This window comes from Rhamphochromis sp. 'chilingali' (genome assembly GCF_963969265.1).
Source record: "Rhamphochromis sp. 'chilingali' genome assembly, chromosome: 18".
NCBI lineage: Eukaryota > Metazoa > Chordata > Actinopteri > Cichliformes > Cichlidae > Rhamphochromis > Rhamphochromis sp. 'chilingali'.
Genome location: NC_137945.1, coordinates 15,214,443 through 15,230,309, shown reverse-complemented (window position 1 = coordinate 15,230,309; position 15,867 = coordinate 15,214,443). Strand labels below are relative to the sequence as shown.

The following is a 15,867-nucleotide window of genomic DNA, read 5'->3' as shown; positions in this document are numbered from 1 at the left end:
AATAAGGGTTTAAACAATCCAGTGGTGAAGTGGGAACACTGTAGGGTGTTTAGGTCGTTTTCTGCACGAACACTGTTAACGGGAACACACATCCTGACAGCTGGTTTGAGCAGCGAAGACGTGTACTTTCTGTGTCGATCCCTGTAGGGACACAAAATTTACGTTTTTGTGTACAGCATTATTATTTCTTTTACATAGTTTAGCCTTCGACTGTTTTCCTGATGGCGACGGTGGAGGAGCTGAAGTTGAGGGTGAGAGAGTTGGAGAATGAGCTGATAAAGTGTAAGCAGAAGCAGTGTGCCGCGGAAGATGCTCACAGTCAGGCACTAAATAGACCGAAAATTGACAAAATGAGCGCTGAAGTTGTGGATTCCAACCCGTACAGGTAAGTTTGTTTTTTAAATGTATTCATTATATGGTCTTTTAATTGATTTTTGTGTAGACGGCTCACTATGTTGAGAGCCGACGCCTTCCTGTGAGTCATACACCACAAGCTAATCTCAGCTGTGTTTTTATTTTAGTCGCCTCATGGCTTTAAAGAGAATGGGCATCGTAGATGATTACGAGGTATGTTCAAAGTTGTTCTTTTTTTAATACTGCACGGTTTCTGGTTACTCTCCCTTCCAAGAGTTCATATTTCATATTAAACAATAAAGAAAAACTGCTGTTACAACATTAAATTACCTTTATCTAGCGATATATGTTTATTGAAACCCAAACCCGATATTCATAATAGCATGATTACATACAGATGTTTACCTACACTCATTATGGCCATGAATGTCGTGGTGATTTGGGGCTTTTATTGATTTCTTTGATCTGTTCTTTTTCTGGGGTGGAGTAAGATACATGTTTAATCATTTACAAAACAAAACTTGGGTTCATAAGATTGAATTCATGTTGGATTTTGTCTAATCCACACAGGTTCAAAACATAAATTAAGTAAATAAATAAGTACTACTAGTACTAATACTTGGTTAAATGTCTTTCTGCCAGTTGAACCTCAGCTAGGTTTTGCCATAACTCTCACTGGATATTTGGCCACTCTTAACAGCCGTTAGGCATAGTCCACTAATTTTAAATAGAGAGACAGAAAAGAGTTTATTTTAAACATGTGTATATATAACTAAAACGTTTTGAGCACGGTTGAGTTCGGAGCTTTGGGAATGGCCGTTCCAGCAGCCTAATGTTAGTTCTTTTATCCATTCCAAAACCAGTTTTGATGTGTGTTTGGGATCATTGTCCTGCTGGAACACCCAATTTTGTCAAGGTTCAGCCATCTAGCTGTTGATTTGGGGTGAAGCTGAAAAGCCCAAACGTAATGACATTCATCCCCAAGATGAGTGTATGTAAATTTCTGTTCACAACTGTAGCTATCAAAGCAAAGTTGGAGGCTTTTGTGTTGAGAAATGTGAGTAATTATTGTTTATAAACTTGTTGACAGAGAATTCGGACATTCACAGTAGCTGTGGTTGGAGTTGGGGGAGTTGGCAGTGTGACAGCTGAAATGCTCACTAGATGTGGCATTGGTAAGGTAATAGAAGCTTTCATTATCTTTCACTTTTACTTGATTTAAATTTAAATCCATGTCCATCTGTGCTGATTTTACTCTTACCGTGGCTTGTTCTCATTTTGTGGCATCCCAGTTGCTCCTTTTTGACTATGATAAAGTAGAGCTGGCCAATATGAACAGGCTGTTCTTCCAGCCTCACCAAGCAGGCCTCAGCAAAGTGGAAGCAGCAGAACACACACTCAGGTACACTGTTGTTAACAGACATCCACTTTTCCACCAAAGCCATTCAGTTTCTTTCAAATATATCTAACTTCCCTTTTCCCCCAAACAGAAACATCAATCCAGACGTGTCATTTGAAACCCATAACTACAACATTACTACGATGGAAAATTTTACACATTTCATGGATTGTATCAGGTTAGGATTCATATTGTATATTTTTTGTAGTTTTCTTCCTCTGTCCCTTTTTTGCACCAGCAAATAACTGTGTGTTTTCAGTCATGGAGGGCTGGAAGAAGGAAAACCAGTGGATTTGGTCCTGAGCTGTGTGGACAACTTTGAGGCCAGAATGGCCATCAATACAGTGAGTGTGTATACATGTCAATGTCACAAAAAAAGAGATTTAAAAAAAAAAAAATACATGTAACTCTTACAAGTTGAATTCATTTTGGTGTTTGTTTCAGGCCTGCAATGAACTAGGTCAGATCTGGATGGAGTCTGGTGTCAGTGAAAATGCTGTGTCAGGACACATCCAGCTCATCATTCCTGGGGAGACGGCCTGCTTCGCTGTATGCTCACACTTAAATAACAACAACATATCTTTGCAATATGATGACGTCCAGCTCTTACAGAAAAATGTAGTTGCATTCTAAAACCATATAACACCCTCTCTCTTAGTGTGCTCCTCCACTTGTGGTGGCAGCCAACATTGATGAGAAGACCCTAAAACGGGAGGGTGTGTGTGCTGCCAGCTTACCAACAACCATGGGTGTTGTGGCAGGTCTCCTTGTGCAAAATGTCCTCAAGTAGGTTTATTTTCATGTTTTTCTGGGCAGGTTCAAATCTAAAAGTGTAAAGTGAAGTTCAATATTATTTATTAAATGTTTTGTCTTCCAGATATCTTCTAAAGTTTGGTACTGTTAGTTATTATCTTGGCTACAATGCCATGCAGGACTTCTTCCCTGCCATGGCAATGAAAGCTAACCCCCAGTGTAATGACCGTCACTGCAGGAGACAACAGGAGGAGTACAAGGTGTGTGTGTGCTCACTGTTTGCTCATGTAACATGATTCCAAGACTGATTAAAGTCCCATTCTTACTGCTTTTATATAGTGTTAGAAAAGCTAACCTTACTCACTTGTTTTCTGTTCAGAGGACAGAAGCAGAGCGGCCCAAAGTGGAGGTCGTACAGGAAGAGGAGGAGGTTGTACATGAAGACAATGAATGGGGTGAGCAAAAGAAACTTGTACAGTGTCCTAAATGTAACATAGTTTTTGTGTTGTTGTTTTTTTGTGTTAATGTGTGTTAATATACAAAAATGTGGTGCGCAGGTATTGAGCTGGTATCAGAGGTGACTGAAGAAGAGTTAAAGGCTGCTTCAGGTACTGTGCCCGACCTCCCAGAAGGCATCACAGTGGCTTATACCATTCCAACTGAGGTTAGTACGCTTTAAGATACCACAGCTTTGAAACTTTGAAACTAGGAGCCCTGTATGGGTAGACTCATTAATTTTAAAAAAATATACTGACATTTATATCAAATACTTTTTTGCCTTAAGTAATAATGGTGAAGTCAAATATTTACAGCACTAAGTGACTTTTAGTGACTCTTCAGTTTTACTTTCATTCCATACTGCTTTTAAATGAAATTACTGTGGAGAGTACTGTTGGGCTTGAAGATCATTTCTAAAAAAAAGCGGCATTTTGTTGTAATGTTTTAGTGTTTGGTCTTGTCTATGAACCCAATTCAACTCATTGTTTTCTCGTCTTTGAACTAGGAAAAAGCAGATGGCGAGACAGTGGAGGAGACTGAACAGAGCCTTGAAGAATTAATGGCTCAGATGAAAAAACTGTAGGAAACAATCTGAAGGTGCATTTCTGCTGTTAATATGAGACTAACCTTTTCCTGCTTGTTCATTCCAACATCATTGTGAAAATGCTAATTGCTGTACGATACAACCAGTTAAAGAATGAGTTCATCTAACCGCTGAAGACGTGGAATGCAATGCTGCTTGTGGTATTTCACACGCGGGGGAAAAAAACCACACACAAAAACATCAGATATGTAATTTGCTGACATGGTAAAATGTTTAGCACTTGAAATGGGAACATTTTCTAATTACATATCAATAAACCTGAAGATATCAGTTAGTGTTTTGCTTACCGAATGTGCGTCCCAACTTTTCAACATCCACAAAAAAAGAAGAAATGTTTCCTGTAACATCACAGAACAATGTTCAAGTTGTCTCAATAAAGTATTTATTAGATGGACATGTTGGACTTTATTTTTATTTTCCTATACAGCTTTTACAGATGTTATTAACATGGTATTAATACATGAATAGATGCAAGCAGTAAAACATTTTGTATCTTGCAATAGGTTTTGGTACAATGTGTCCCTTTTGGCCTTAATGTATTGTACCTGAAGCCTTATATGTCACAGTGATGTCTTTGGTAAGACCCTATAATTATTTTGAATAAATGCATGTGCACTTAATTTTGCATAAACACAGCCTTAAATCAGCTGCAGATAATGATTCTTCAGACATGTGTTTTACTTAATGGTCCAAGTTTTCCTTCCTCAAAACACTGTTGGATATGCATTGTATGTAACAAACGTTAAAATATATATATAAAATTCATAATGTAAACAATGTATATTTAAAAACAAAGTGCTGGGATCTGACAGTCGTGTTAATCATCATCAGGAGAGTTCACATTCTAATGTTTCTTCTTCTGCACGTTCTCACTAACGCCCTTTTGTACTGGGTGTTTAGCATGATTCACACGGAACAATTTGAATGCCTAGATTGAAAAACTAACATTTCAAATGTGAATATAATAATATAACCTGTTGTACCATACAAAGTTGGTCATAATTAAGCATGTTTTTATGGCTGGAGTGACTTCATACCCACAAATAAATCTAGGCTAAGCTGAAATTTGAGTTTAGTGTAGTGTAGACCTGAGTTTAAAGCCTGTTAAAGAACTGATTTCTGAAGTGTATTACACATGACTGCATGCAAAACACCACTGGCAGATATGCAGGTTTTAAACATGAATACTGTAAAGTTCACATTCCTTTTGGCAGGTACAGTATGTACCTTCACCCACATGTGATGCATGTGATGACTAAATTTTAAATTAGTTTTGGTGAAATCAAAGGATTTCAGTAACACTGTATAATAGTTAGAGCTGTCCAAACAGCCATTACTAATCAGCTGCAACCCTAAGCAGGGTCACCTCTGAGCATGTGGGAGGGGAGCAGGTCCTCTCACACTAAATGCGTCTCCGCTGGAGGAATGGCGAGATGGGGCGTTACCACACACTAATGATGGCTCTGCCTCTTTGATCTCCATTGCACGCTTGTAAAGCTCTGCTGCCTTCTCGAAGTCACCCTCTTCATAGCTAGATTGAAATGTAAATTAAGAAATAAAATTTATAACGTAACCAATAACATATTATTCATAATTAAACTTTTGCTAAATCTCACTCACTAATGTACCTTAGCACAGCCAGGTTTTTGAGAGTCTCCCCAACCCGTGGATGAGAGCGACCCAAACTGTCCTCGTAGATTTTCAGTGCTCGTTCATAAAGGGGCAAGGCATCGCTGTGCTTCTTCTGCCAAAGACACAAAAGAAATCACAGTTAGTTTTGCTCTGCATAATCTAAAATGTTAACAGTCAGTGAGATGACAAATAAAAATTTATACAAATCATTTAAATTCACTGGTTCAATACAAGTTAAATATGCTTATTATAAGTAATTTACTTGCTAGCAGAGGTAACTGCCCTTGCCTGCCTTTATTTACGATTACTGTTTTACATACTCATTCTATGTGCATCATAATATGTCGAAGGGGGGAAGAAAATTGTACTTTACATTTATTAATGTGAGAGTAAAAATGTAAATATATCATTTGATAGGATCACAACATAGATAATAAACATAAAGTTCAAAAAATTTAACCAGCTGTGTCTAAGATGCGGTACTCAAGAGTAGTACTCACATGCATTAGTAACTGTAAAAATCCCATATAAGTCATCATCTTTATTTATAAAGCAACCACAGCTGATGCAAAGCGCTTTACAGTGTTACTAGATAATATAAATACATATGATATAAATAAAAAACATAAAAAAGAAAAAGGCCAGGACAGGGGTTATATGCTCTCTTTTACGATTTCCTGTTATCAGTTGTGCAGCTGCAGATGTGAGAGCAATGACTGACTGACTCCCACATAAAGTGACATGCAGTAGTTCAGACGGGATGAAATAAAAGCATCGATCACTGTTTCAGTGTGCTGTGTAGAAAGAACTGACTGACTGTTGCCAATCGCCTTGATGTATAATGTATAAGAAGTACTTTAATTTTGTGAATAAATGTTCATAATAATCTATTTTGATTTACATTTTCCTTAATGTAATGTTTTGAAGTCAGATATAGCTATTTTTTCTTAAGTAAGATGATCCCTTTTTTTTATTGAGGTATGCAATTCTGCAGTGCGCAGTTGAGACAACAGAAGCAGGGTAAGTCTCACCAGTTGGCAGTAGATTACTGCCAGGTTGACCAGTGCGGTGGCTACACTGGGGTGCTTGGGGCCAAAACTTTTTTCCCTGATTTCCAGCGAGAGCTCATAAAGTGGAACAGCCTTCTCTAGTTTCCCCTGAACAAAACACATGAAGTGAAATCATTTGCCTAATTCAAGATAACATCAACAGAAAGTATCATGTGAGTGCCATTTGTCTTACTCTGCGTTTATAGAGCATGGCGAGGTGTTTGAGTGTGTATGCCAGAGAAGGGTGGTCAGGAGACAAGGCTTTCTTGCGGATGTCTAGAGCCCTTTCATACATGTCCTCAGCTGCTTCATATTCTCTCCTTTCAGTGTGCAGTGCAGCCAGGTTGTTCAGTGACTGAGCACAGTCCGGGTGATCAGGACCGAGGACCCGCTGGCGCATCTCCAAAGAGCGGGTTAAAAACACCTTGGCTGCACTGGTGAGGGCAAAGAGAAGGATTTTAGTTGAGCTGATGGAATTAAAAAAAACACACACACATATTACTGATCATTTGAAGTACAGGTACTAGACTGGAACTATACACCGAGGGCATTGAGAATCTATAATATTATAAAGCAAAATCTGTGGACATGCTAGGTGCTGTTTCCTTACTCTAGGTTGTTCTGGAGGTAATAAAGAACACCCAGTTCATTTAAAGTTTTGGCACAGTCTGCAGAGTCTTTTCCTAGGGTCAGCTCTTCCAGCTGCAGGGCTCTGCGCCTCAACAAACTGAAGCCATACTGAAAGGAGGAGTAGATAAAAGACATCCAATATCTCTTATTAAAGGAGTATGACTAAGTGTGTAGGAATCTGAGAACGACACTCACCATATGACCTTTCTGTCGAGCAGTTTTCTGACGGATCTTCACAGACCTCTTCCTGAGTTTCTCTGCTTGTTCATACCTGAACAAAAGCACCAGATGTTAGCTCTTAAATGTGTTTCTTTAATTGAATCCTGACTTGTCAGAGTGTGATTTAGTCCTCTGAATTTTTTTAATAATCACAACAGCTGGTTTTTGTCTTTAATGAAGATATAGCCTGACTGAAACACCTGCAACTATTAACGGCAATTTCATAACATTAGCCCCAAGATAGTCCTGTTTACTTGTTTTGCTTCTGATAGAGCATGGCGAGTGACTCCAGTTCTCGAGCCACACTGGCATGCTCGGCGCCGTAGGCATTCTCGCTTATCTCAAGGGCTTGCTTGTACAGCTGCTCAGCATTTCCATACTTCTTCCATTGGACATAAACTCCAGCCAGCTGGTGCAGAGAGCGAGCTACACTGGGATGGTCTGGATCCAAGGCTGTCTCTCTAATCTCAAGAGACCTTTGTAAAGGTGCTACAGCCTAAACAAATAAAAAATAAACAGAATCAGACATATACACAATTACCATGAGCTCATTCTTAGCAGGAAAAAAAAAGACTAGACTTCTTCAGACAATGTAGGCAAAATTTAAGCCTTTTAAGACTAGGCAGGAAAAGATGTGTGGTGAGGAATAAACATAGTGTTTTTAATATTACAACCATTCACCCTACCTGACTAGGGAGGCCCAGATCTTTGAGGAAACGTCCCAAAGTCTCATACAGATTTGCGAGCCTGGTCATGCTGTCTTCACTCTCGCAGCTCTTCTCGTAGCGCTTCAGAGAGTCAAAATACTCGGTGGCCATGGAGCTTTTGTCTTTGCCGACATACTGCCAGTAGGCCAAGAGCTCAGAGAAATGACCCCTAAAAAACAAAACACACATCTTTGGCAAAGTAGCTGAAGAAATGCATCAGGCTTTGTGACAACGCCTCGTATGTATGCATGCTTTCAGGCAACACTAACATGTACCTCTTGTAGAGATTTTGAGAGACAAACAAGTTCAAGAGGCTGAGCTGCAGTTTAGGTTTGTCCTCCTCCTGCTGGAGCAGCCAGGGAAGTTCATCTGCGACACGCCACGTCACTCGATCCTGGCTAAAAACACACACACATATAGATTGATATGAGTTGTTCTGACAGAGCCGTGTGATTTGTGTGGATCTCTGCAGGACCTGAGTTGCTGGTTGAAGTAATGAATTAGTTTCTCTCTATAAGTGGTGGAGCTACTTCCTCCAGTCAGAAACTCTAGCCTCACAGCTTCCCAAGCCTGTCAGAAAAACAGAAAGATGAAAAATGCTAAATTGCAGCCTAATTCTATTATGCATTTTGTTTTTATTGATGCTGTTGTATCATTTTACCGACTAAGAAGCCTAATTACCTGTAGATGTTGAAACCTGATGAGTCCACAACGGAGTGTTACAATGCAGAGTCTGTTCAAGAGGTACAGCAGAGAGGACAGGACAGGCAACTCTACCTCTGGGAAAAGATCTAGTACCTCTGATTCACTCACTCCATTATGGCTGGCACATACAAGGCCCAGTATCTAAAGGCAGACAAAGAACAATCACCTATTCCTCTGCTACACATTGGAAAAAAACATCAAATAAAGAAAAATTTTCACATTCACATCAAAACCAGAAAGGGTATGTGTTTCTCTGATGCCAAATTAAATTACACACATATTTCAAACTAAAAGCAATAAGGACGGGAAAATCTGTGTTTAAGTCACCTCTCTCATAATGTGGCGCTCTCTGTCTGTGCAGAGAGAGTTCAATGTCATTTTGAGTGCCAGGCGGTAAAGTGACATGGTGTCCTGACACTGCAGACACTGCTCCAGGCTCTTCTCCAGCAACCCACAGGATCTACTGTTAGGAAGCAGCAAAACAAAACAAACAAAATCGAAGTTATTCAAAAAGAAAAAAAAAAGGTTACTATTTTGTGAAGCGAACAATTAAAATTAAAATAATTTAAAAGGGTCAAACAGGCTGTCCAACTCTGCAGAGGATACATGCTGGATTTGAAGGTTTTTATTTTTTTCATTCATTTACTTCTTTATTTTTTTTTTTTAATAATGTATTTATAATTGTGAAAGCAGAGGTGGCGAACCTGGTGATCATCCTTGCCAGCAGTGTGACATATAATGCATTGCATGTCGATGCACAGCGACAGTGCCTTTCCAGCTTCTTCTCCTGAAACAAAATACACACATTCCGGTATCACAATCTTTAAAAAACAAACAAACATACTGCTGCTAAGGATTTTTAAATGTCTTTGAAGGACCTTGTGAAGGGGTCACAACTGACCTGATCCCTAGTAAGTTTGAGATCCATGCTCTGGCACTCTGCATTGACTATACTCCTGACCTCTCTGGGACTCAGTGGGTCTAAGTGGAGTGTGGGCCACAACCTAAACACACAAAGTCGCAGAAAAGCATATGAATAGCCATTTTGACCAATACTGGGATACTGGGAATTCACCGATTGTGTATTACCTCCAAGCCTGAGGACAAGTCTCTACATTGACAGACACCACCACTCTGACATTGACAGGCAGAGGGTCAATTAGCCACTTCATGTGTTTTTCTGCTTGCTAGAGCAAAAGGGGACAAACAGTAGTACAGACAAAAATATACAGCAGAGAGTAAACCCAGCTGAGTTGAATTTTGAATTTTATATAGTTGTAGAGGCTGTTAACCTGTATTTGGTCAATGGAGTCAATGATGATGATAATGTTTCCTTGATGGCGCGCTGACAGTCTTTCAAGCCAGCGGGGAAACTCTTCTAAGATCTTACTGGGCTCCATGGATAAGCCGGAAATGGACCAGAAGTGCTGCAGCAGCTGTTTGAAAACAGACAGAAATAAAAACTGTTTCTTTCAGTAGTTTAATAATGCAGAGTCATCAGTGTAAGAAAGCATTAACAAGAAGCAATCAGAGATATCCCTTACTTTAACTGTGAGGCGTTTGATAATGAGAACTGGCTCTGAGCTTGTTGAAAGTGGCCGACCAACAAAATGATACAGAAACAAGGTGTTGGGGGATTGTTTCTGCTGGAGCTCGATCCTGAAGAGAATTCAAGACTAATTAGCAAAGCAGGCAAAGCATGCAAAAGGTCCAGAATATTCCAGATCATTAAAAAGAACATACTTGTCCATTTAATATATAATATAAAACAAGATTCTTTTTCCCAAGGGTGCAAGAGTGTTGGCCTGAAGTGATTGGAGAGTTCAATTCAATTCAGTTTTATTTATATTTCGCCAAATCACAACAACAGTTTCTTCAAGGCGCTTTATATTGTAAGGTAAAGACCCTACAACAATACAAAGAAAACAGAGAAGGTTGAACGGTTATAATTACTTTGTAACATTTCTAAATGTACTGCTTAAAAGTTTGGAAACCTATTAAAGACTTACAACAGTTTTATTTAAGAGGAATTCATGACGGATACGTTATAATTAACTGAAGAAATTAGTTCTTACCATTTGGAGAGTAAAAGAGATTTTCCTGAGCCTGGACCCCCAGATACCAGGAGAGGTGGTGTTGGAGGGGGAGCAGCTATCATGTCATTCAAACGATCTATATACTGAGGTCATTGATGCATCACAGCATTAGTAATATCAATGAAAAGTAGGATTTGAAGACAAAATCAAAAGATTGAAGGGATCAGTAAGAACTGAAGTACCTTCTGGAAGCTTAATTGTGAGGTGGTGCCGCTACAAGCCTGTTGATAGGCCTCGATCTGCTCCTGCTCATCATGTAGGTCCCACAGCACATCTCCCGAGTCTTCTTCGCACCCCTCGTCCATCCCAGAGTCCTTAGACTCAACGTCTGCTACTTCAAGACACAGCAACTCCTGGATGAAGCAGGAAAGAAAAAAAAATCAGACAAAAAAAGGTTTCAGTTTTAATTCTTATACCACAGACTTTAAGCTTTGTGAATTGATAAAAATAAGGATGTTAAAAGACAGTCTGTACCTGCTTGATGATTTTCTCTAGCTGAGCATAAATCAGACTGGCCCCCTCCTCTGCAGAGCCACTATGATCCACTACCTAGTAATGTTCAAAACAGGTTTGGGACAGACACAGTATTAGATTGCATTTAAAGACAATAAACAGAAAAATATCAGCTTTTTCTCCACAGTTATTATTTTATTTATACTGATGCATTGCATGAAATGGGTTGAAACTAAAAAAAAAAAATTCTAAACTTATTAACCATATAAGTACCTTGATTTTAGCAGCCTTGTCTGCAGCATTGACCCGTTCGAGCAGTTGCCTGATGGGTCCATTTAAATTGTGATCTTCTTCGGTCCTAAGATACAGCACCAATGGACGGCCATCTGGATTCTTAACAAAAGCCTCTTCACAATCCTCCACCACAGAGCTACGGCAATGTATTATGCATGAATATTAAACACAAACCTTCGTTAATCTTTCGAGAAAAAAATAATTTGTGTGCAATCTTTATTATAAGGTTATCAATTTCCTAAACTCACCATACCTAGGGACAGTAGATTTGAGAAGAAGAACACACAGAGAACTCCTTTCAATCTCCTGCTTGCGCTCTACAGCGTATGAAGCCGCATTCTCCTCTGGGAAGAAGACATTAAGGTAGAAATGGCCTAGACTCTCACATATTCGCCGCAATACAGAGGTGTGTTTCTGCAATTAAAACATTAAGCACAGTTTTCCCAGACCTGATTAATAATAAGGTAGAAGGTTATAATAAGGTTAAAGGTATTTTTCACAAAAACTGCCATTTTAAACCCACAATCCCACACACAGATTTTCTCAAAGATAAAATCAAGTTTTGTTTTTTCTTTTAATTTGATTCAATTAAAATTCTATGAGTGGATCTGACTCAATGAAATACAAAATGTCCAAAATTAAAAAGAAAAAAAAATCCAAATAATGATTTTACTGGCATATTTATCGAGTCATTCATTTTTATCTTAGCTTAGTTCAGCCTTTCATAATATAACGCTACAGTCCTATCACTGTGTTACTTTAAGCCATGTCCAAGAAACAGCCACGTAAAAGTGGGCAGCGTTATAGTGGTACAACAACATCACATGAAAACAGAATATTTACAGTTTTTACAGTGCTCATCTTACCGACCTTTATAAATATATCCAGCTCAGCTTTGGTCTCCTGGGTGAAGATCAAGTAGCAGCGGACTGTGTTGCTCCACAAGGCCTGGGGAACGTGAGGTGACACCTGCAACAGACTCGCCACAGCAGCATCCCAATCATCTGACAAAGACAGACACATATGGTAAAATATACAAGTCATGCCCATGAAGAGATTAGTGAATATGTGCTTCAAAAATACCTGCTTGCAAACAGAATGATGTTAATAAAAAAAATCACAATAACTAGGTCATCTAGAGGTCAGTTTCTCAGAAACACTCTCTTCCCTCTCAAAGTTTCCTTACCTCTGCTCACATTAGCAAAGGGCCCTTCCACATCTATTAAACTGTGTGCAAACTCTGGTCCTCTGAATGTTTGTTGCAATTGCATCATGCTGCCCATAGAGGGCTCACTTCCCAGCACACCGCCAGTCCAGTACTCGCACTGTGTTCCTGTAGCTGAAGACATTTAATAAATCACTGTGGTGTTTTATCATCATATTTGCTGGACAGGAAAACTTATGCAGAACCGATTGATGGCTTAATAACAAAAAGTCCCCAATAGTGTGAATTTTTGTCTTACCAGTGACAGTGGTTTGGTTGTCATCGGAATCTGAGTCATTTGGGTCATAAACCTGGATTCCCTGAGCCTGTAACTGTTGAAGTTTGGCTTCCAAGTCCCTTTTAGCCCGCAGGAGATCCTGTATCTCCTTTTCTTTTGTCTCCCGGAAAATCTGGTGGTGATTTTGCCAAAAGGTTAAAGCTGCAAATGTGAATACTAGAAAGAATGCAATGCCACAATTGTTCTCAAACTGTGAGGCACAGAGCTGTGTCAGGGCTTGGACAACCAGAGCCAAAATTTTGGGTCAACTAAGATGAATGGATGTTATTGTACTTTTATCATACTTTGACTTTGACTTCAAATTTGATCATTTTATGCTTGTTTATTGTTGATGATTGTAAAAGAAAGACATGTGAGATATTAGGGGGAACTTTCACCCTCTTGTGAAATGAGGCGTGATGCAGTGTACTAGTGCTGTGGGATACTGCAAATTTTAGTACAGATCCGATACCAAACAAACGCAGGGTCAGTATTTCTGATACTTTTAACCTATAAAGCCAGATTGTGTAGCGGAGAGCAATGTGTCAATAAATGTGTCAATAAATTTACAAATTCTATACAAACACATTTTAATGACCACTAAGATTTAGACATTTTCCATAGTGGGCACTGTTTGAGGATGTTTGATCACTAGTATCAATCTGATAACAATACCAACTTTGGTATTAATCTGCCTACGTCTATGATGTACCTTAAACTGACGTTTTACTTTGTCCCTGTCATGTTCAAATGTGGCAGCCCTCTCCATAGCTTGATATTTTGCCTCAAGAGCACTCTCTTTCTCTCTGAGGATCTTCTGGTAGGTCTTCTGCAGAGCCTGTGGTGACATTGAAAATAGCAGCATCCCACCGTCACATTAAATCATCCAAAGCCCACAACTTTTTCAGTGAAGTTAGAATAAGCCTTGTGCATTTTGTTCATTATCACCTGCAGCTCTGCTCTCAGCCTCTTGTTCTCCTCATCCAGCTTTGCTTCCTTCTTTTGCATGGATGAGATCTCGTTGTTCTTGCTGACACGGAAGATTTCGTACTCTTTACGGAGTCTTTCATACTCTGCAGCATACTCTAGATCCACAGATGCTGTGGATTTGAAACTGGCCCCAATCACACGAGGTCCTCGGCGGAAAGAGCTGCGCAGTAATCGGGCTTTGGGCTTCACCTCGACGGGTATCTCACAGGCTTCCCCGCCTTCACCCCCATACCCGTCCTCGATAACCTCCCCTGGGCTCACCATAGAGGATGCGGTGCCCATGGTGGCCAAATAAGTTGGAGAAAAAGAACTGCTCAACTTTTTTCGATGCTCATAGCTGCTCCTGTGTAATAAAAGACGGGGCGGGATGGAGTGTCAATTAAGGAAATCTTTTTTTGATGGTTTGTCACTGGCATTTCTGATCTTTAAGTTGTTTTTTTCCAGGCCGTCTCGTAAAACAACAACAAGCAAAAGGCTAAGCTCTTTCCACAAAAGCAACAGGTAGCATTAGAATTATTTGTATTTATTTATTCATGTATTTATTATTAAGAACTGAAAAAATGACAAAGCAACGCGTTTGCAGTTACTATCGAAATGGGTTTAAGCATACCCGACTAATAGCAACAAATCCAGATGAACTTAGTTAGCTTCGTTAACATTAAGTTTTGGAGCGGTTCAACACCCCAACTGCGTCATTTATTAATGTAAAAACTAAAGCAACGGCACAGTAAAGTGTTTTAGCTGAGAAGAAAACTGCCTACACGCCCAAGTTTGGCAAATGAAGGTTAAACAAATAGCTACACTCACGGTCCGCTCCCCTCACAGCTTCTTCCTGGCTGCCTTGGTAACAAGGAGAAAATACGGGTACCCGCACAAGTCAAAAACAACAGAAGTTTATTCCCCTCAAAGGTATGGGAATTACCCCGTCTCTCGGTAATCAAAGAATTGCGTTTCATGATGTAATAAAATCTGCCCCAACACGTAGTGCTTAAAACATTGTTATTTTTATCATCATCGTCATCTTCTTTGAGCTGCTCCCTTTAGGAGTCGCCACAGTGGATCATCTGCCTCCAGCTCACCCTATAGTTTGCATCCTCCTCTCTCACACTAACCTTCTACAGGTCCTGCTTCTCCACGTCCACGAATCTTCTTTGTGGTCTTCCTCTTTTCCTCTTGCCTGGCACTCCCATATTCACCCCGTACCCAGGAAATACATCATCTATGCCTCCTCTGCGCATTTCACTTTGACTGACCAGGTCAAAGTAGGTCTCACTACCATCTTGTAAACCTTTCTGAAACAAATTACAACATTTTACTTCATGTAATAGGTTTACTTTATAGTCTACATCATCAGGTCTGCTCTTTTAAAAACTGTGTTAAAACTACTCTATCAGTTGGTTCAATGTTCTACTTGTGTCAAATATCAAATAAGGTATTTATATTGTTTATTTTACTATGACATAATCTACAATCACAAAACCAACTGTTCTGTGTGTTTGTCACCATCAAGTGGTCGATTTGATCTGCTGCAAACTTCTTCAATCTTAGACAAATACTCTGAAGAAAGTTACGAGCAAACTATTTAATATTCAGATGATTAATTTTATTTTCAAAATAAGCGATAATTAGGTGCTAAAGCTTCTAAATGAGGTACACTTTTTGTAAAGTGGACAAAACCCCCAACAACACACAGAGAACCTTCAACTTCCTGACACAAAGAAACCAAACCTGTAAAATAGCGTTTCACCTGGGAGGCCTGAGCAGTTGTGCTGCATATTTTACACTACTGAGGCCATTGTAAACACACCATTTAGATTTCTGAAAATGTGCACATTCTTCTTCTTGTTTTGATCCCAACAACATCACAAAAGTTAAAACAGTGGCATGCTTATCACGTTGTTGCATCATCTATTTTTAGCAACATTTTGTAGGTGTTAAGGCACTGAAAGCACCACACTATCTATATCCTTAACCCTCTGTCTCATTTTATAATGTACCACGTG

The 15,867-nt window shown here is 39.4% G+C and overlaps 2 protein-coding genes across 4 annotated transcripts; one reads left to right on the top strand and one right to left on the bottom strand.

Moving 5' to 3' along the window:
* Window positions 1-85: 85 nt before the first annotated feature.
* On the top strand, window positions 86-4,002 carry uba5 (ubiquitin-like modifier activating enzyme 5). Its single transcript, XM_080864755.1, has 12 exons — window positions 86-385; window positions 522-567; window positions 1,445-1,534; window positions 1,647-1,756; window positions 1,845-1,931; window positions 2,013-2,097; window positions 2,198-2,302; window positions 2,412-2,539; window positions 2,631-2,766; window positions 2,886-2,961; window positions 3,064-3,170; window positions 3,510-4,002. The coding sequence occupies exons 1-12, from the start codon at window positions 222-224 to the stop codon at window positions 3,585-3,587; spliced, it is 1,212 nt and encodes a 403-aa protein (XP_080720881.1). The 5' UTR covers window positions 86-221; the 3' UTR covers window positions 3,588-4,002.
* Window positions 4,003-4,154: 152 nt separating this feature from the next.
* On the bottom strand, window positions 4,155-14,710 carry nphp3 (nephronophthisis 3). Of its 3 annotated transcripts, none has more exons than XM_080864745.1 (28): window positions 14,672-14,710; window positions 13,823-14,207; window positions 13,587-13,712; window positions 12,857-13,007; window positions 12,580-12,732; window positions 12,264-12,397; window positions 11,647-11,807; window positions 11,373-11,529; window positions 11,121-11,195; window positions 10,829-10,999; window positions 10,626-10,729; window positions 10,095-10,209; window positions 9,843-9,986; window positions 9,640-9,737; window positions 9,452-9,554; window positions 9,255-9,337; window positions 8,878-9,013; window positions 8,527-8,691; window positions 8,321-8,415; window positions 8,121-8,243; window positions 7,825-8,014; window positions 7,393-7,634; window positions 7,115-7,190; window positions 6,900-7,027; window positions 6,483-6,723; window positions 6,272-6,397; window positions 5,237-5,352; window positions 4,155-5,139 (listed from the first exon to the last, which is right to left on the bottom strand). In XM_080864745.1, the coding sequence occupies exons 2-28, from the start codon at window positions 14,144-14,146 to the stop codon at window positions 4,971-4,973; spliced, it is 3,906 nt and encodes a 1,301-aa protein (XP_080720871.1). In that variant the 5' UTR covers window positions 14,147-14,207; window positions 14,672-14,710; the 3' UTR covers window positions 4,155-4,970. The 3 variants fall into 3 exon arrangements, with proteins under 3 accessions (XP_080720871.1, XP_080720873.1, XP_080720872.1); XM_080864747.1 differs by having other exon boundaries at window positions 8,878-9,010; XM_080864746.1 differs by lacking the exon at window positions 14,672-14,710 and adding an exon at window positions 14,475-14,654.
* Between the last annotated feature and the right edge of the window lie 1,157 nt (window positions 14,711-15,867).